This window comes from Pantherophis guttatus, chromosome 13 (assembly GCF_059756535.1).
Source record: "Pantherophis guttatus breed Tessera chromosome 13, ASM5975653v1, whole genome shotgun sequence".
Lineage (NCBI taxonomy): Eukaryota > Metazoa > Chordata > Lepidosauria > Squamata > Colubridae > Pantherophis > Pantherophis guttatus.
The window spans coordinates 23,794,095-23,815,009 of record NC_142075.1 but is presented as its reverse complement, the minus strand read 5'-3'; the positions used below and the strand labels follow the sequence as shown (position 1 = coordinate 23,815,009).

Genomic DNA, 20,915 nt, shown 5'->3' with positions numbered 1-20,915 from the left:
TATGACGGTACATGAATATAAGCAAAGTATCCAATTACATTGCATTATTTTGTGTCACAAATCAAATTGGATTATTTTGTGCTATCAATCAATCAACCATCCATGAATCTATCTATCTTTCTTTCTTTCTTTCCTTTCTTTCTTTCTTTCTTCTCTTTCTTCTCTTTCTTTTTCTTTCCCCTCTCTTTTTATCTATCTATCTATCTATCTATCTATCTATCTATCTATCTATCTATCTACCTACCTACCTACTTACCTACCATAGCTGGCTGGAGAATTCTGGTAGTTTAAGTCCACAAGTCTTTAAGCTGCCAAGTTTGAAGACCTCTGCCTTAACCACTACACCAAACTAACGCTTTTCATTGCTACTCTCATAGCTTTCAATGGGATGTGCTTTGAGAAATCTAGGCTTTTTTTTTTCTTCTCCCGTGGAAATCTAATCCTTTTCCCAACTCTAGCAGTCCCTTGTAAGGATTAAGAAAAAAAGAACTGAGAACCACAAGACTACAGGAAGTAAAATGTTTATCTGTAACGGTCCATCTGGTTTCAAAATGCAGATCTAAGTAAATTCTGGCTAAGAGGGGCATAGGAGAGGTTACTTTTCATGGCCCCAAATAATAACATAATGGGAATTTTGGCATTAAGCTGAAAAAAAAATTCTACTTGGAATACAGGGGAATGAACGCCGTTAGGTCCGAACTACGGGAGAGTAGCTAGTTGTGTTTCATGGCCACAAATGACATCATTGTGGAGTTCTTGGCATCCAGTTCAAAATGTATAATTCCTTTTTTTTTTTAATATTGGGAAATGTATATTTCTTTTATTTCTCTAAGTGGGACAAAATAACCATCACCAAATTGTGACGGTGGGGCTGAAAAACACCCTAGAGTGAACAGCGTGCCAAAATAAGAGCCTATAATGGAGACTTTGATTTTCTGACTGTGAGAAAATAAAACAAACACTTATGTCTGTAATCTACACATACATTTATGATATTTCAGATGCGATATTTCGTATTTTTTATTTTTTATCTCTTGCGTTTTTACCCAAATGGGATGTGCCATACGCTAAATAAATATTTCTTCTTTGTATTTTACTATGACTCTCCTACTAAGGTTATACCAAGCATTAATGGTATAACTCTAATAAGTACCTGCCATTTGTAGGTATTATCTTTTTTTTTTTTTTTGGGAAACATACTGTTGCTTTAAATGAAATTAAAAAGAAGAAAGAGTTGGAGCTCAAGGATAATTCTGGGCCAGGGGAAGACTTTAGACCAGTGATGGCTAACCTTTTTGCCATCGCGTGCCAAAATGGGGGGAGCTTAGGGGGGGTCACGTGTGTGTGTGCCCACCCCCATAATTCAACGTGCCCGCTCCCCCGTGCATACACGCACGAATCCCCCCTCCTGCACTCCCTCCCGCTTTTGGCACACGATGGCACAGTGGGCCCAGTAGGCCCGTTTTTCACCCTCCCGAGGCTCCCGAGGCTTTCTTGGAGCCTGGGGAGGATTAAAACAGCCTTCCCCACCCGCCCGAGACCGTCTGGAGGCCGGAAACAGCCCGTTTCCCAACTTCCGGTGGACCCGGAAGGCCTGAAAATCAGCTGGCTGGTGCGCACATGCGCGCTGGAGCTAAGCTAGGGCAATGCTCGCGTGCCACAGATATGGCTCCACGTGCCACCTGTGGCACACGTGCCATAGGTTCGCCATCACGGCTCTAGGCTAACCCCACAGATAAACACGGTTGAGATTCGCTGGGGCCAGAGGAATCCCAGATCTCATTCTTCTAACCTCAAGTGAGGAGAGTCCGTTCCCTCGTGATGGCCCTTCACGAGAAGTTCTCCATGCTCTGGGCCAACTGACAGGCTGAGGACTTTAACCAGATGACCACATTTGAGGATCTCAAATATTTGCGCTTGGCTGACATTTTTTCCCTCCAAAAAGGGGCACTTTAATACAGGAAAAGGGCTGTTTCTAACTTTTTTTCTGGGAAATGACCCTGAATGCTTCATCCGTGGCTTCAGGAGACCACAGGCTGATGATGAACAGGAGACGTTCTCCAGCATTCAACACGTGAGAGGTCAGAGCCGGCTGGATTAAAAGGCTCCGTGGTTTATATTTGATTCATTAATGAAACGGCCTTGCGTTGGGCAATTAAAAGGTTTTCGTTACGCCGGATAAACTGGCTGAAAATAAAAATCTGGCTTCCATGGAAGGCCTGGGGTCAGGGAGGGCCACGAAAGGCTTGGGCGACATCTCAGGGTAGAGATGTTTTGAGTAGGTAGAAAGCCAAAAACATCCCCTTTAGCCTGGTGAACACCCAGGCCATTACCATCTTCAAAGTTCAGGTAGTCCTTGATTTATGACCACATCTGGTCACTAAGTGAGACATCATGCGACCCTGCCGAATTTATGACATTTTTGCTGCTGGTTTGGTTTGTTAAGTGAGACATCACACGATTGCTCGATTTGAGGCTCTCCCTGCTGACTCCGCTTCTTGGGAAGCTGGCGGGAAGGCCACAAATTGGGACCACGGGATGCCACGACCGTCGTCAACATGAATTGGCTACCAAGCACTGGAATCGCGATCACGCGACTGCGGGTTTGGTCCAATGGTCATAACTTCGAGGACAAAAGGCAAGTTGCTTTTTTCAGCACCGTCATAACTTCGAGGCAGTGTCGAATGAGTGGTCTTAACTTGAGGACTACCTGCCTGACCTAAACGGCAATGGCAAATAAGTGGAGCCGGTGAACGTTGAAATCGCGCAATCTGCTGTTTTCCACGTATACGTCTCTGCTTTAGAAATATGAGAAGATGGACTATACTTCCAAGGTGACAACAGAACGTGGCAGATACCTTCAAAAGTGGTTGTTGGATTGAAGCCTAAAGAATATCCGTTGAGTAGAAGTAAACAGGATGAAATTACAGTTGGGTGAATATGGGTCAAATGTTGAGAGTTAAAGCATCCAGCTTCTTGACAGTGAGAAAAAAAGTTATCAAGGAGTTCCAAAGGCGTGTTTATCTTCTCCTTGTTGGAAGGTCTTCAAGAAGAAGTCAACGGGGCAACCGTTAGTGACTTCCTTCTAGACTTAGATGGTGGGTCCTTGGTGCTCTCTGAGCTTGGTGCTTTTCTTGCAGATGTTTCAAGACCCAAACTAGGTAACATCACTGCAAATCTGATGATGCCTTAGCAATGATGAAGTTATCTAGTTTGGGTCCGCAAGGAACCCACTAAGCTCAGAAAGCACCAAGGGCTTCTCATTTAAACCCTGAACTACTAATATTCCCCTTTACCGAGACCTTTTTTGAGGAGGCCTTCAAGAACCTTCATGGTTGCTCTCCATAAACACATAAAAGAACTGCAAAGGATTCAACGCCCATCAGGGCTACCACGTCATGCTTCTAATCGAATTCTTAGGTATGACCCAACACAGTTTCCATGGGCTACCAAACATTTCCATCTGGGGAAACATTTTTTGGGGAAGTATCTGTTGGGACAGGGATCGTTTGCCCTTTACAAAAAGCAGATGGAACCACTTAACAGGCGTCTATCCTCAATGCTCTGGAACACCAGTTTTAAAAAAAAAACCCAAGAAAGATCAAAGCAATCGAGCTGGTGACCTTGATGAAGTTGGACAATGCCTGAGAAGAGAAGCCAAACATCTGAAGTTTTCTTAGCAGAACTTCAGTTTGGGGATTGCGGTCCCAGGGGAGTCTAAGTGAGGTCAGTTTGGGTAACGGCGACTTTCTCATTACCTTCAACAAGTTTAAGATCTTCTTGCTGAGATCCAGCTCAAAGTTGGAATAGTGGGAGTCCGCCATGTCGTAGATAAACACCAGGCCATTCCGCTGCGTTTCAAAGCTGGTGATTGGAAGGAAAATCACGATTTACAGCCACACGCAACGTTGCAGGGGTCACACTTCTCACTTCCACCAGGATTCAGACAGGGAGCTGAGGCTCGTACCCAAAAACCCAGCCTAATTCGAAGGCTTGGCTAAGCTAAACCGTGATCCCCCAAATCTGTTCCATGTATTTCTGTAAGCCGCCTTGAGTCGCCATGTGCAAATAGGCAGCAGTATAAATTTCATAAACTAAATTAAATTAAATTAAATTAAATTAAATTAAATTAAATTAAATTAAATTAAATTAAATTGCAGGATTTGAGATTCATGAATACAAGTTTGGAGACATGGACGATAGCAATAGCAATAGCATTTAGTTAAAATAGTTAAAAATTTAAACAAAAGAGGCAAGGATGGTAAAAACATTGTTTAAAAATTAACCGAATGGCGAAGGGAGGGTTTTTGGAGAAAAACTCATGGCTGTCTAAAAATATAAACGTGTACCAGAGCTTAACGTAGCATCATTAAGGTTGACTCAGCCTTCCCTCCCTCCGAGGTGGGTAAAATGAGGACCCAGATTGTTGGGGGCAAGAGGCTGACTCTGTAAACCGATTAGAGAGGGGCTGTAAAAGCACTATAAAGTGGTATATAAGTCTAAGTCTCAAAACTTTTCTATTTCAGCAAGCTGACCTGGCCTAACTCCCCTCTTTTAAATTTTTTAATTCGTGATTTTATAAATTGGGTGTTTTAATCTGTGTTTCGGCCAAAATATTTAATAATTTTAAGGGATTTTTAATATTTGTATTATCTGTATTTTATCTTGGCTGTTCACCGCCCTGAGTCCTTCGGGAGTAGGGCGGTATAGAAATTTGATTAATAAATAAATAAATAAATAAGTGCTATTGCTATTTTCCTTCCTTCCTTCCTTCCTTCCTTCCTTCCTTCCTTCCTTCCTTCCTTCCTTCCTCCCTCCCTTCCCTTCCCTTCCCTTCCCTTCTCTTCCCCAGTGGTTAGAATGCAGTATTGCAGGCTAGCTCTGCCCACAGCCAGGAGTTCGATCCTGACCGGCTCAAGGTTGACTCATCCTTCCATCCTTCCGAGGTCGATAAAATGAGGACCCAGATTGTTGGGGGCAAGAGGCTGACTCTGTAAACCGCTTAGAGAGGGGCTGTAAAAGCACTGTGAAGCGGTAACTAAGCTATTGCTATCCATCTCTCCAGGCTCTCGAAGCCAAAACCAGGTGCCCCGTTAGACTGCAAACAGCCCTCCTTACCTTTCCACTGCCCTGTCCAGGAGGTAGAAGAGGGCCTGGAGTACCACATGTTGGACACTTTTATTGGGATGGTGCAACTTAGCGGTGAAGAGAGCAATGGAGGCTCCGGATGGATCCCTCACACTCTGCAAAGAAAGCAGGTGGAAGAATATCAGCAGTTGGAGGGGGCAAACAGGGTTTAAATGAACCTCTGCTAAACCACGGAGAATGGTGATCATTGGCAAGCAGTCAAGAAACTGGGGTTTGTCCGTGGCAAAGGGCAGTAGAGACCGGGTGATTCGGCAGCATTTATCTTTTGGAAACGTTCATGGCTGTTAAGAGCTGTGGGCTTTGATTCCCACCTGTATCCTAGATCAGGGCAACCTTGGCAATTTTAAGACTTGTGGACTCTGGGAGTTGAAGTCCACAAGTCTTAAAGTTGCCAAGGTTGGAAACCCCTGTCCTAGAATAAGTAAAGGAACAAGAAAAGTTCAGGATGAAATTCCTCTTAGCCGTAGCGCTCTTATGGGGAAATGGTGGGCTTTGGGTCCTTCTCTGCTGATGGGTGACTTTACAGGGTTGTCGTGAAAGGGTTAGAGGGGAAGATAAAGGATCGGGCCTATTCTGTTTAATTCTGTTTTAATTCTGGGGTGTTTTTTTTCCCACTTTGCTTTTAGCAAAATATTCCCTACGATTTTATTGATTTATTTGTAAGCCACCCAGGGGCACACAAGTTATTTTATCAGGTATAAAAACCTGATAGGGAAATAATAAAATGACATATCGCATTCGCCAGGCTGGAAACGAAATTAGTCAGGTTGGCTCTGATTTGGAAGCTGTAGGTCTAGAATTTGGGGTCTCCAATTGTGAATAAATTAACAAGAGATGGGAGGGAGGGAGAGAATGCATGGATTGTACATCACACCCAGTTGCCAAGATATGCCGAAGGGACTTGGTTTAGATGCTTTTAGAAGAGAATAGCAATTCCTGGAGGAGGAGGAGGAGGAGGAGTGTCGTTGACTCTGACTCCCGCAATGGAGACTCCAGCTGCAGGGGCAGTCCGCCTCTGAATACTAATGGCCAGGAATGCATTGTCAGGGTGAGTTATTTCCTTCCATAATTCCTCGCTTGTTAACTTGCCAGACATTTCTCATGAAGTGACTGTAGGAAAGGCTGCATTATGACCTTTGTGAGCCCCTCCCTCCCTAAATGACACACACACACACACACCAGTACTAAAAGGACGAGGAGGAGAATGTCGTTAATCATTTACCGAAATGCAGCAGCATCTTCAGGCCAATTTTTGTTATCTTCCCCCAAAGCGCATATTCGTGCCAAAAGCATCGCAAATTAAAATAAGACACACTCCTCTAAGACATAAAATTCAAAATATAAAAACCAAGAGGAAAAAAAAAGTGACTCGTTACCAAGTTGTCGCACTTACAAACGCGATCAAAATTCAGACGTTTGGCAACCGGTCTCGCATTTATGACGGTTGCAGCATCCTGGGGCCACGAGGGGGGGGGGGAGAGGGGAATCGCCCTCTACAACTTTCCCAGCCGACGAGTCGCTTAACAACCATGACGATGGTTGTTAAGCGATGACTTGCTTAAAAACCACATCCCAACGACGGTCGTAAGCTGAAGATTACCCATAGCTCATTGAGACCATCGCCATCCTTATTTGAACGCCCCTATCAAGGCTTTGAAGGGTATTTCTCCCACCCCCTCAATTTTTTCTGCAATTTTTTTCCAGCGTTCTGGCTTCACCCCTTGAGAATTCCCCGGAAACAAAACTTACCAGGATGGTGAATTTTCCACTCAGGAGTTCTGACCTCAACGGCTCCTCGTGAGGTTTGAGCTTCACGATTCCTTCCTTGAACCTCGTTTCCTAAAGGGGTGGGAAGAAGATCAATCAATCAATCAGAATAGAGCAGGGAGGGACCTTGGAGGTCTTCTAGTCTAACCCCCTGCTCAAGCTAGTTCGTTTCAGACAAGTGGCTGTCCAATTTCTTTTTAAAAACCTCCAGTGATGGAAGCACCCGTATCTTCTGGTGGCAAGTTGTCCTCACTGTTAAGAAGTTTCTCCTTAATGAAAGTTGGACTGTAAGTAAGGCTGAGCGCCAAAGAATGGAGGCCTTTGAACTCTGGTGCTGGAGAAGACTCCTGCGAGCCCCTTGGACTGCAAGGCGATCCAACCGGTCGGTCCTAGAGGAGATCAACCCTGATTGCTCCTTAGAAGGCCAGATCCTGAAGAGGAAACTCAAATCCTTTGGCCACCTAATGAGAAGGAAGGACTTCCTGGAGAAGAGCCTCATGCTGGGAACGATGGAGGGCAAAAGAAGAAGGGGATGGCAGAGAACGAGGTGGCTGGATGGAGTCACTGAAGCAGTCGGCGTGAGTTTAAATGGACTCCGCGGGATGGTAGAGGACAGGAAGGTCTGGAGGAACGTTGTCCATGGGGTCGCAATGGGTCAGACACAAATTCACAACTAACGACAGCAACAAAGGAAGGCTGAGCGCCAAAGAATGGAGGCCTTTGGTGCTGGAGAAGATCCTGCGAGTCCCTTGGACTGCAAGGCGATCCAACCGGTCAGTCCTAGAGGAGATCAACCCTGAGTGCTCTTTAGAAGGCCAGATCCTGAAGATGAAACTCAAATACTTTGGCCACCTAATGAGAAGGAAGGACTCCCTGGAGAAGAGCCGAATGCTGGGAAAGATTGAGGACAAAAGAAGAAGAAGGGAACGGCAGAGAATGAGGTGGCTGGATGGAGTCACTGAAGTAGTCGGCGTGAACTTAAATGGACTCTGGGGGATGGTAGAGGACAGGAAGGCCTGGAGGAACGTTGTCCATGGGGTCACAATGGGTCGGACACGACTTCGCAACTAACAACAATCTTAAATTCTAGGTTGCTTCTCTCCTGGATTAATTTCCATCCATTGTTTCTTGTCCTGCTTTCAGGTGCTTTGGAGAGTAGGTGGACAACCCCACCGCCATCCTCTTCTTTGTGGCAGCCCCTCAAATAGTGTAACACTGCTATCATGTCCTTAAACTAGACATACCCAATTCCAGCAACCATTCTGGGAAATGGTTACAGCTCAGCAAAGGGGTTTAAGCCATCTTGGAAAGAGGCCATTCATGGGTCTAATCCACCCATGGAAGTCACCGAGCCCACCCACCCACCCACCCACCCACCCACCCAGAGAAACCCCTGCATTGCGGAAGCACTAACCCTGTAGGAGTGGAAGAGTTCAATCGCTCGGAGGACGTCGAATTTCCTGGCCATGAGGAACTTGACGGCCATGTTCCAGGAAAGAGGGGAGACATTGTACTGAATGGTCCACTTGTTGATCTCTTCCAGGAACTGCTTGGTGGCCTTCACCCCGACGGAGCAGAGCAGGAGAGAGGAAGAAAGAAAGAAAACAAAACGGTTAATCTTTGGGTTTTTGTTACAGATTCCAGAACGATGTGTAAAGATCTGCGGGTTGCAACGGCCTCAAACTCTGCCTGAGCTTGGAGGCTACACGAGATGCAAACTCAGCAACAGAATTCCTTACCATCAAGGAGCAATTCAACATTTTGGAAAATACCAGAGCTCTTCAACTTACGGCCACGATTAGACAAGTGGACAAGTGGTCATTGAGTGGGGCAATCGGGAAGCGAGGCGTGGCATAACCGCTCCCGATTTAACGAGCTTTTTTTTGCTATGGGTGTTAAGGGAATCTCCCTAGTCATTAAGCGAGACCTCATGGGATTGTGAGTTGCGATCTTCCCTGCCAGCTTTCCCATGGATTTTGCTTGTCAGAAGGCTGGGAAAGTTGCCGGCTGGGAAGATCACAAAAATGTCAATCATATGACACCAGGATGCTGCAACTGTCATAAGTATTGATCCAAGATGACACTGCTCTCTAATGATTTCTTTATTTTTTATTATTCTCTGTGACTCACTACGGATTTCAGGCTCACGAGACCATGACTATCATTAAGTGTTGTACCTTATGATTCTTGACGAGCGTATCTTTTCTTTTATGTACACTGAGAGCGTATGCACCAAAGACAAATTCCTTGTGTGTCCAATCACACTTGGCCAATAAAGAATTCTGTTCTGTTCTATTCTAAAAAAGTACATGCCAGTTGTCAAGCGCCCAAATTTTGACCACATGACCACGGGGATGCTGTCGTAAGAGTGAATAAATGGTCATAAATCACTTTTCCCAGGGCGCTCGTAACTTTGAACAGTCTCTAAACAAAAAGTCGAAAGTCAAGGACTGGGGCCGCGAAAGGTTGGGGGGGCTAAGGTCTCAGAACCGCTTCTGGCCACCTTCCCTTCCCCCCTTAGATGCAATCCCAGTTTAGACATTCCTAGGAAAAACATCAGCCGTTCCTCGTGCCCAATTTTCGAGCCGTCACGCCTTTTACTGTAAAAAAATAATAATAAAAATGCCAGCAGCAAAGGGCAGATGAAAACGTCGGATGAGATGAGTCACGGAGAAGGAGTTGCTTGCGAGATGCGAAGGGGGGAAAGAGAGAAAGGATGCTATAAGGGGGGGGGGGGGAAGAGGGAAAGGAAAGAAAGCAGGGATTGCCCGAAACCAGAAGGTCTGGATTAGATGACCTTTGGGGAACCCCTCCAAATCTACAGTTCTGGGGTTGCACGATCAGGGGCGGACGAAGCTTCAGCAGGAGGGTTGCCTGCTACTGCTGGCTCACTTCCCAAAGGCAGCTTTGGAGACTCGCACTGAAGAAACAACAAACTATGATCTAAATTGGGGCTCTCCAGACTTGACAACTTTAAGACGTGTGGAACTCCAACTCTCAGAATTCGCCAGCCGGCCATGCCGTCTCGCTCAGTGACAGAAATGTTGGGCTCAACTGTGGTCGTTAGCCGAGGAGGACTTTTTACTCTCTTCCTGACATCATCAACCAAAGGGCCAATTGATCAGCTGAAATCCACGTGGCCCCGAAAACTGGCTAAGTGGCTCCATCCTGCCTGGGCTTCGATCCGCGGCTCCTCCAAGGCCGCTGAGGCCTCCCCGTGGGCCCATTTCTGGAACGGAAACGTCCAGTCAGTTCCTCGCTCTAGGCCTTGGGGAGAACTGTGCGGCCATTCATTTTTAAACAGTTCCTGCGCTTCTCCTCCTCCCGTTGGAAGGACAAACATCTCGGAGAAGTGACTCATGGAAAAGAGCAGGACTGAGTTCCCTTTGCATCAACTGGCTTCGCCCTGGCAGGGACTCCTAAGGCCGCTTCGGCTCCAAAGGTTTTGGAGAAAGCTCCAGTTGGGGCTTTAGAGATACGAGGAGTAGCGACCCTGGGGCTACTGGGCTACCTTGGCCAAACGCTGCATTTATCAGCATCCAGCAAACTGCAAAGAATTCAGCCTCTCTATAGAAATCTGTATCAATACCTCTCTCCCTCTCCCTATAGATAGATAGATAGAGAGAGAGAGAGAGAGAAAGTTTTTCTATCGAAGCACCTGGTCTACCCCAATATGGGAGGGAGCCTCCTGCTTCCCTTTCGCCTTTCAGCTCCAATCCAGGAGCCCTCAAGCAGTCGCATTCACGACAAACCATTTTATACCAAATTTTATATTTGCTGATAAAGAAATAAAGGGAGATTGGTATAGATCTATTTCAAGCTATTTAGCTCTCATCAGCTAGCCAGACCCTTACTCGGGTTTGAACCCAAGTAATGGTATGGCCAACTGATGAGAGCTAAATAGTTTGAAATAGATCTATACTAACCTCCCTTTATTTCTTTATCAGCAAATATAAAATTATATATATATATACACACACATACCCTTTCCCCCTGAAAATAAAACATCCCCTGATAATAATAAGCCCAGTTGGGCTTTTGAGTGCATGTGCTAAAATAAGCCCCCCCCCCCCAAAAAAAAAATATTTAAATGTATGCGCAGCCGGTCCCCACCATTTCCTCTGGTTAGGGTTAGGGAGACAGAGCTGGAAATCTTCTGCATATGCGCCCAGCCTCAAAAACGAGCCTGAATAGGACAGCGTAGAGCCGGGGCAGATGAGTGAGCCCCATCGCGATTTCCGAACCGGCTGAATACCACCTCTGTATTTATGTATCTATCTATCCTTCCTTCCCCTTTTCTTTCTCTCCATCTATCTACTGTGTCGAATGCCTCTAGAAATAAATATTAATAAAGATATCTGTTTATCTATCATTAGCATCTGTCTACCTACCTACCTATCTATCCACTTAGTAGTTGAGTGCCTATAGAAATTAAATAATTAATAAAGATATCTGTTAGCGTCTGTCTATCTCTGGTCACTGAGTGTGTTTGTGTATGTGTGTATATATAATCTATGTATGTATCTAGGATCTGTCCGTCCATCCATCCATCCATCCATCCATCCATCCATCCATCCATATCTATCTATCTATCTATCTATCTATCTATCTATCTATCTATCATCTATCTACTATCCTTCTCTCTAATCTATTAGTTACATCTCTCTCTCTCTCATCTATTATCTATCTATGTATCTTCTATTATCTATCTATCCATCCTTCCTCTAAATATGTGCCATGTTCCGTTACTTTCAGCTAACACTGAAAAAGGAGTTTGTTCCCATATAAGATATGGGGGAAATTTTATGATTGGTTAAAAAACAGATAATAGATAAAGATTGTGATAGTTAAATAAGGAGAATGTTATATTAAATGTATTGTAATTTGGGGGAAATATCGCAACAGAGAAATGGAAACTATCAAGGAGAAATGAAGATAGGAGGAGTCATAAAAAGAAGAAGAAGAAGTCATGGAAGAAACACCGAGAAGACACACGGAAGGATTGATGTATTTATGTGTTTGTTTGTTTTTTTAAAAAAACTTTTATATAAAAAAAAAATTAAAAAGAAAGAAAGAAAGGAGTTTGTTCCCTTTGGAACAAGGCTTAAACTGGGCTTAGCTTTCAAAAGTTTCTCGAACTCAAGACGGGGAAAAGAAACATTTATTTCAGCTTCCCCCCCCCCCCTTCAGTTGACCCAATTCTCCTCCCGTTCCTGCTTCCATGAAGAATTCCGTTTCTGTTCTTTCTGAAAGCTTCAAGCCCCAGTTGAGCCCTACCTGCTTGCCCGCTTGGCTGGCTGGCAAGCGAGATCCACATGCCCTACTACAAACATTAAACTCCCGTTGGGACGCACGAGGACAAGGTTAAAGTCAAACAGCCAAACAGATCCAGGAGAAGAGCAGCGTGACATTGAAAGGATCCTTATCTCCTGGTGATCCTGCTTTGGCCTCTCCTCCCACGTTGACACGAAGGTTCGTGCAAGGACGTTGGAGCGCTTTTCTTTCATAGGAAACCCCAAGTATTTTTGCCACCCGGCCCTCGAGGAAGACGCTGCCCACCCGAGCCTTGGCACAGCGGGCGGCCCCCAAAACTGGCTAGGATCTACTCAAGAGAGCTGTGCTGTGTGGTTGTGGTGCATTACAGGCAGTCCTTGACTTACAAACACAACTGAGCCCAGAATTTCTCTTGCTAAGTTGTGAGATAGTGGTTAAGCGAGTTTCGCCCCATTTTACGACCTTCCTTGACGCCGTTGTTAAGGGAGTCACTCCAGTTAAGTTAGTAACCCAGTTGTTAAGGGAATCGGGCTTCCCCGTTGACTCCCCATTGGAAGGTCGCAAAAGGGGATCCCGTGGCCCCGGGACACGGCAAACCGTCGTAAATACGAGTCAGGGGCCAAGCGTCTGAATTTGGATCACGTGAGCATGGGGAAGTTGCAACGGTCGTAAAAATAGCAGTAAGTTTCTTTTTTTTTCAGTGTCGTCGTCACTTCGGTCACTAAATGAACTGTCGTAAGTTGAGGACTACCTGTATTTAACACAACCTGTGCCTTACCGTGGCACAAGCTAACCTGAAAGTCAAGCATGCAATTTTGGCAAGATACCTCCGGTGCTTCTGTTGCTCCTCTCTGCAGGTAGTCCTCGACTTACAACAGCTCATTTAGTGACCGTTCAAAGTTACAACAGCATTAAAAGAACGGATTTACGACCATTTTTCACACTTACGACCGTTGCAGCCTCCCCAAGGGTCACGTGACCAAAATTCGGACGCTTGGCCACTGACTCATACTTATGACGGTTGCAGTGTCCCCGAGGTCACCCGATTCCTTTTTGCGACCTTCTGATGAGCAAAGTCAAGGGGGGGGGGGGGAAAGAAAGCCGGATTCACTTAACAACCGTGTTCCTAACTTAGCAACTGCTTTGATTCATTTAATAACCTTGGCGAGAAAGTTTGTTCAAACGGAGCAAAACTCACTGAACAAATGTTTTGCTTAAACCACAAAAAATGTGGTCGTAAGTCGAGGTCTATTCAGTACTGAGAAACAGGGGGAGGGGGGGGGGAAATGGGAACAGCCGGAAGAAAAGGTGCCTTCGGGTTTTGAGCAATGATTAACTAGTGATTTATTTTCCATGAAACGAAGAGACAAGGAAATGTCACACAGGATCACATCAATTGTTGAAAAGGACCCAGGAAAAGGCTGTTTCGTCACCCCCTCCTGAACTTTTTTCCATTTTTTTTTTTCTTTTCCAAAATGCAGCCCAGGCGCTCCCTGGCTGGTTTGGTAATCTCCTTTTTTCAGGGTGAAAAGCTGCTTCGTTCTTCCCATCCTTACTCAACTTCCCTTTTGTTGAGTCCCCAACAAAAGGAGGGAAGAAGAAAAAAAATAAATAACAGAATGACGTCACTCATCTGGGACAACAGGAAACGCTTTCAAAAATAAAAAGGATTTTTCCCAAGGCAGCCAGGACGGAATTGGATTTTATCAACTTTCTAATTCGACGGAGATGTTTCTATCCGGGCAGCAGAGTTCAGTACGATCAGAGAGAGAAATTTAAAAAGAAAAAAGGAGGAAAGGTTGCCATGGGGATTCTTCTTTTTAAAAAAATTCCATTGTGCTGCAACGGTTATCAGTGTGAAAAACGACCACAAGTCACATTTTTCAGTGGCAACTTTGAACTGTTGTAAATCAAGAACTATCTGTAGCTCCCTGGATTTTTAAGAACTTTTCCAGCACTGTTATTGAATGTATTGAGGTATCTGGCAAGGAAATATTTCTGAAGCTGTGACACAATGGGCCACAGTTGTCTTATCATGTGATAAGAGTTTATACCAATACTGTTTTATCTATAAATGACTTCTGAGGATGCTATTATCTCCAATAGTAGCACGTCTCATTGGGCAATACCATTTACAATTCTCCATCCTGGAGTATTTGAATTTTGGCCCTCCCCAAAGAGGAAAAAGAGACACCTGAATGAAGATGCAAATACGTTATGCAAAATATTTACGGGCTCTAAATAGACACCTTTGCAACTGAAAAGAATTCCAATTTGATTTTAAGGAAGCCCTTGAAAATAATTGCTGGTTTGTTGTCTGCTGTATTGCAAGATTTCTCTCCCAGATCCGCATGTAAATGACTGGACTCCCAAGGGAAACGTGATTCAGTGGCAAGGGATTATGGGGGTTGTAGGCCAGAACAGCAGGGAGTCAGCGAGCTGTCGTCCCTGATTTATTTTGCCCTAGAAAGCAGATGCTATTTGTGGATTAAGGATCAATTAGGTCAGTGTTTCTCAAACCTCAGCAACTTTACGATGGATGGACTTCCATCCCAGAATTCAAAGCCGCGTTGAACTGCTGGCATCGTCTGATTGGCTGGCTGGGGAATTCTGGGAGTTGAAGTCCACTCAGAGTCTTAAATTTGCTGAGGGTTAAGGGCTACCGAGTCTGACAGGAGCCCAATATTCCTCCAATATCACATTCCGTTTTAAAATCATACAAAAACTCGAATTCGTTCCTTTCCCCAGTCTACAATCATGTTATAATATATAGGACACCCCTTTTCCCTGGGACCCACAGAGGGAATTGCCACGCGGGGGGAAGAGACTGCCACGGCTTTCGTGTTCCGAACACAATTCCCTGTCCCAATTGCCTTTTAACACTTCATTAGAGAGATCCGCTGTCCTATTGCAAGAACGGAGATTGTGCCCGACAGGCATCGGAGTGAACGGAGTCAAGTCATGAATGAGGCTGATCTCATTCATGACTTGCTATTCTCAAAAAAAAAAAAAAAAAAAGAGGCTGACCTCAAATTCATTGATGAACTTGCTAGTCTTAAAATGGCCGATCTCAACAAAGAGTTAAAACAACAAAGCAAAGAAAGAGTTAATGCTTGGACGGGAGCACCAGGGAATATTTTTATTTGGCCCAAAATATCCTTGGAAAAGCGAACTTCGCAAACACACGTCTAGGAGGCCATGAGTGTGATCTGAAGGAGACCTTCCCTCTTTCAAGGAATGGTGGATCTCAGAAAGACTATCTTGGCCATCAGCCACTCGTCTGTTGTACCACAGCTTCTCGGAATTCCATAAATAGGGAATCACGCCACAGCTTCAAATCAGATGACGCCGGAAGGAAGTCCAACATGAGTTGGAGTGGAGAGAATTCTCAGAACGTCCCTGAGGACGAGCTGCACCACACGAGATGCGTAAGAGTGGACTTCCCATTAAGAGTTACTAGCGATACTAAGGCTGGCCTGGAATGAAGTCCCAGATATTTGGGAGGTCCGTATTGACCTAGAAAAGCATAATTTGAGGAGCTTGTCTTAATTCAGATCTGGGGTGGCAGGGAAAGACCTTCAGTGTAGGACACTAAGCAACTCAGCCTGGCCCAACTGACTCAGCATTGTGTTTCATCCTTCAGGGTCAGAAGGACTGCTGAGCTCGCTGGGTTTGCAGAATTCAGTATCTTTTCGACTTCTCATTATTCTCAATTATCAGCTTTGCTTCTCAATTATCGCCCTGGATCTATTAGGGTTTCACTCCAAGCTTGGCACACCCAGAAAAGTCAAAGTTAAGACAAACACACAGAACCAGATTTTCCCAGGGGCGGATGGGTGGGTGGGAGGGTGTTAAGGAGAGGAAAGTCTAAATTAAATCTGTCTTTTCTCCATTCTGCACAAGGAGAACTCCGGATGTTTTGGGGTCCCCTTTCCTGGTGTCCTTAAAGCCTCGGAGATGCAGAAGTGGAAAATTACACAAGCCGAAAACTTCGCAACCCAACACACACGTTCCCCGTTTACAGTCAACGGGAATTCAGGAAGAAAAAACATGCATGCACTAGAAAAGGCAGGAATGTAAGAGGCGCAGCCATCCAGGCGTAACCATTCTCCAAAACAGCTGGGGGAAAAAAAAACACTGAGAAATTCAGATATTTCTTCCTGTTTCCCTAGCCAGGGCAATGTTTTTAGGAGGACCAACACTGATAGGGTAGCTTAATGCTGCTAAAAAGGATTGGCAAAGAGCCATCAAGAGTGTTGGAATGAATGTAATGTATACATCAGTCTTTCTCCACCTTGGCAACTTTTCAGATGGGTGGCCTCCAATTCCCAGTATTCCCCAGCCAGCAAAGAATTCTGGGAATTGAAGTCCACCCATCTTCAAGTTGCCAAGGTGGAGAAAGACTGATATACTGTACATTTTAAAAAAAACGTTAGGTAATTTATTTGATCTGGCTTCTGTTTTGCACCCCTGTCCAAACCATTGAGAGATCAATGATCTTCTAAGCTCCTTCTTAGAATCACACACACACACACACACAGAGAGGATTACTATCTTAATTTCCCTTTTGTTCTCTTTCCTGGGTCAATTAAAAAAAAAAAAAAACTTGGGGCACCAATTTAATCTGCCATCATCTGTAAAGGATCATTTTTCTTTCAGTTGTGAGGGCATTTTGAGGCCTTACTGCTAAATAAAAATGTATTTGATTGGCTAGGTTAAAGAAAGGAGATTAAAAAGGGAAGAAAAATTATATTTTGCACTGAGAATGTTACCTAGAGGAAAGGTCTGCAAGAAAATATCCAAGCTCAGAGAGTACCAAGGACCCCTCATCTTACTATAATAACACCACCCCATAAAAAGAACTAAAAAAACCCCTCCCTTTTTATGACCCTGTAAGAATTGCATTTTTTTTGGTGGTGGGGAAAATAATTGCACTTTTTGGCTGCCAAAGAATTGCATTTGGTAAAAATTTAGGAAGCAAAGCTACTCCACGAGCAGACTCTAAAATGAAAGCAAGGATGCTTAAAGCTACATAAATATATATATTTTTTCTTATAACACCCACTGGGAGATTCTCTTCCTTCCATTATGTATATTCTTTCTTTCTTTCTTTCTTTCTTTCTTTCTTTCTTTCTTTCTTTCTTTCTTTCTTTCTTTCTTTCTTTCTTTCTCTCTCTCTCTCTCTCTCTCTCTCTTTCTTTCTTTCTTTCTTTCTTTCTTTCTTTCGCCTCCCTTCCTCACTCTCCAGTTCTATGATTGGGAAAAGGTGTTTTTTTTTTTTTTTGAAAAAAAAGGGGGCATTAAAAGAGTGAAGTGGCACCCAGAAAGGTTAGGGTTGCTTTGAACTTCTCCACCCTCCCGCCTCACTTCCTTAAACATTAAAAGATGTGAAGCCAGGGGGTTATTACATTTTTGTGTTTCACATCCTCTCCCTAATCCTTTTTTTTTTTAACATGGGAAAAAAATGGAGTCAAGTATCCACTTCCCCACCCCCCCCCTCAACATACCAATCCTTGGGGAGGGGGGATGAGACAGAGAAGGAGGGGAGAATCCAAAATGTTGGGGTTTGCTTAAGAAAAAAGGGGGGGCACAGCTTGATCACTTCTCCCCAACTTTCAATGGGAGAGTGACATTGCTCTCCGCCCCATGCTCTCTTTATGCAGAAGGGGTGGGGGGTGGGTTTTCCTTTATAATGTCCCCCCAGTCAAAAATTTGCTTGGGTTTGTGGAGGGAGAGGAGGGAGCCTGGAAGGGGGTCTTCATCTTTGCTGGTTGGGGTGGGTGGGTCATACATAGGTTGGCTGTACAAAATGGGATGCTAGCACGATGGGGAGGGGGCTGCCGCTGCCCCCCCCTTTGCAAGGGAAGGACTCCCCCTCTCTGGGCCTGATTTGCCTGCATCTCAGCCCCCCCAACCCCCTCCTCTTCCCCCAAATCTTCCATGACTTCCATGGAAACATCACCCAGGAAATACCTCTGCCCCCCCCCCTCTCTTCCACTGATCTGGCGGAAAGGAGGGTGTCCATCAAAGGCTGGAGGGGGGTAGCTGTACTCCTCAGGGCCAAGATTGCCCCCCTCCCCAAATACACACACACACACACACACCCCTTCCAGCAAAGAAGAAGAGCCCCCAAATTTCTGGACTTTATTCACCCCCAAAGGGAAGAGGACTTACAAAGTAAAGAGGCATTTGGAGGTGGGAGTGGGGGAGGGAAAAAAACGGGGGGGGGAGTCTATCTACTTCCCAGGAAAACAGCAGGCAGCCCCCCTCCCCACAGCTTTGCCTCCGAAGGAACCCCAAAGCCGGGCCCAGCCGGAGAGGCTGGCTGGCTCTTTTTTTTTTTTGACTTCCGTTCATCACCTTTTCGTTCAAGAAACCCAGGGATGGGGGGAAGGGGGGGAGAGGTCTTTTAGAAGGGGAGGGAGGGGGGCGAGAGAGAGGAAAGGCCAGGCCTGAACGGGCTCGGCTTCTGCATCTCCGCCAGGACCCCCTCCTCCCTTCCCCAGCGCCCCCTTCCTCCTCCTCCCCTTTTCAGCCCCCCCCAAATTCGGATCGCAAAAAAAAAAAAAACACACACACACAAAAAACACAATTCAACGTCATGGCCAAAGGCAGCCACGATCTCCCCAGCCGGCCCTGCTCAGCTTTCTGTCCCCCCCCCTTCAGATCCTGAGCCCCAACATTTATGGGGTTTTTGGGGTGGGTGGGTTGGGGGTCTCTCCCCCTCTTACCTGCTCCTCCTCGGGAGTCAGCTGCGCGGCCATGTTCCTGCCAGCCCGCAGAAAAGGCGCAAGTTTGCCAAAGTCGCCAGCCTCGCGCCCCCAAGCTTTCTCCGGCCCCCTCCTCTGTTATTTGAGAATGAGTGGGGGGGGGGGGAGGGAAAGCCAACGGGGCTTGGATGGATTGGAGGTGGGGAGGGGGCGGTCAGCGGCAAAGAGCTGCCCTCCGCGCTAAGTCAAAGCCGGGCATCTTCGCTTTGGGGGACGGAGCGCTTGAAAAAAGAGCCAGGGAAAAGAAAAGGAGGAGGAGGAGGAAGGGGGGGGGTCGAAAGGGGAGGGGTCCCGCGGGCTCCCCTCAAAAGGGGGAGGGCCACCAAGAGCCCAGGCTCCGAATTAAGACGGTCGGAGCGGCGCGATCCGAAGCCGACAAACCCAGGAGCCGCGAAGGAAGAGGCAGCAGCCCGAAAAAGCTCGCTCGCTTGGCCGGGCCAGCCCGGACCTCCCGTGCATTGCGGGTGGGCGTGGGAGTGGGGAGTGGAAGAAAGAGGAGAAACCCCCCCCCTTCTCTCTCTCTCTCTCTGCCTTCTTTTGCAACAGTTCTGGCTTTAAAAACAATTAAAAGCAAAACAAACAAACAAACAGAAAAAAAAAACCCGAATTGTTGCGGGAAGCCTCTCTGCCTTTTGCTTCTCCACCCACCGAGCACGCCAAAGCTATGGGAGAGGGGGGAAAAAAATAACCCTGGGGGTGGGGGTGGGGGGGCAGAAGAGGAGGAGGAGGAGGAGGCAGGGGGAAAAACGAGGAGGGGGGAGATCCCGTCCGCTTGCAAAAAAAGGAGAGAGACAGAGAGAGAGAAAGAAATTGGGGAGGGGGGCGACAGAAGGAAGTTTCTCCTCTGTCTCAAAGCGCAAAATCTGCCCCGATTCGGATGGGCTCCCTTCCCGGAGTGGGAGGAAATGAGGGGGGGGGGGAGGCAGACTTTCCTTCGAACTGTTGCTTTCTGGAGGAGGAGGAGGAGGAGGAGTCTGTGTGTGTGTGTGTGTGTGTTGAGAAGACCGGGGGGGGGGGCGGGGGGCTGGGTGAGAAGGATTAGGAAATGGATGGATCCGCTCCCGCTGGCTTGACCGACCCCCTCCTCCTCTTCCCCGCCCAGGCGGGCGGATCTGCTGCCCAGCCTTCCTCGCAGCGCTGATTCCTCAAAAGCAGAGGGAGGGGGAGGGGGAGGGAGGGGGGAGGGAGGGAGGCCAGCCCTTCCCGGCGCCGGGGCTGCTCAAGCCCCCCCCCCCGACACCCCAGCCTGGAGGAACGCCATCCCATTCGCGGGCCCGTGGGGCGGGGATGCTGTTTGGGAGGCGGGCCGGAGGAGGAGGAGGAGGAGAGGAGGAGGAGGAGGGAAGAATGCGGAGAGGAAGTGCGGAGAGAAGAGGAAGGAGGGGAGGGGAAGAGGGAGACGGGTGTGGGGGGGGGAGAAGAAGAGGAAGGAGTGGAAGGAAGAGGGGGAAGGGGAGGAGGGGGAAGGAAGAATGCGGAGGGAAGTGCCACGAGAGGAAGAAGGAGGGAGGGGAAGAGGGAGGAGGAGAAGTGGAAGGAAGAGGGAGAAGGAAAAAAGGAGGAAGAGGAGGAAAGAATGCAGACAGAAAGTGCCAAGGAAGAAGAAAGAAGAGAGGAGGAGGAGGAGGAGGAAGAAGATGAAGAAATGGAAGGAAAAATGAAAAAAAGGAGAACCACCAAGAGGAAGAAGAGGAGAAAGAGGAAAAAGAAGGGAGAAGGAAGAAGAGGATGATGATGATGATGATGATGATGATGATGATGATGATGATGAAGAAGAAGAAGAAGAGGAGGAGGAAGAAGAAGAAGAAGAGGAAGAAGAAGAAGAAGGGGGAGGAGGAGGAGGAGGAGGAAGAAGAGAGCAGAGAGGATGAAGGAAGGATGAAGAGAAAGACAAACAGGCATCAAACCATCCAGGGGCTACACGCACATCTATTTATCTATTTTTATTTTACGGTA

General features: G+C 46.5%; 1 protein-coding gene across 1 annotated transcript in view; it reads right to left on the bottom strand.

Annotated features, from left to right (window-relative positions):
* PTPN9 (protein tyrosine phosphatase non-receptor type 9) overlaps positions 1 to 20,225 on the bottom strand; it is a 30,832-nt gene extending 10,607 nt beyond the window's left edge. The window contains exons 1-5 of the mRNA XM_060689497.2: positions 18,921 to 20,225; positions 8,330 to 8,473; positions 6,898 to 6,987; positions 5,119 to 5,243; positions 3,759 to 3,864 (exon numbers count right to left, since the gene is read on the bottom strand). Coding sequence (XP_060545480.1) covers positions 3,759 to 3,864; positions 5,119 to 5,243; positions 6,898 to 6,987; positions 8,330 to 8,473; positions 18,921 to 18,953 — 498 coding nt within the window. The 5' untranslated portion in view covers positions 18,954 to 20,225. The remainder of the gene's footprint in view (positions 1 to 3,758; positions 3,865 to 5,118; positions 5,244 to 6,897; positions 6,988 to 8,329; positions 8,474 to 18,920) is intronic.
* Between the last annotated feature and the right edge of the window lie 690 nt (positions 20,226 to 20,915).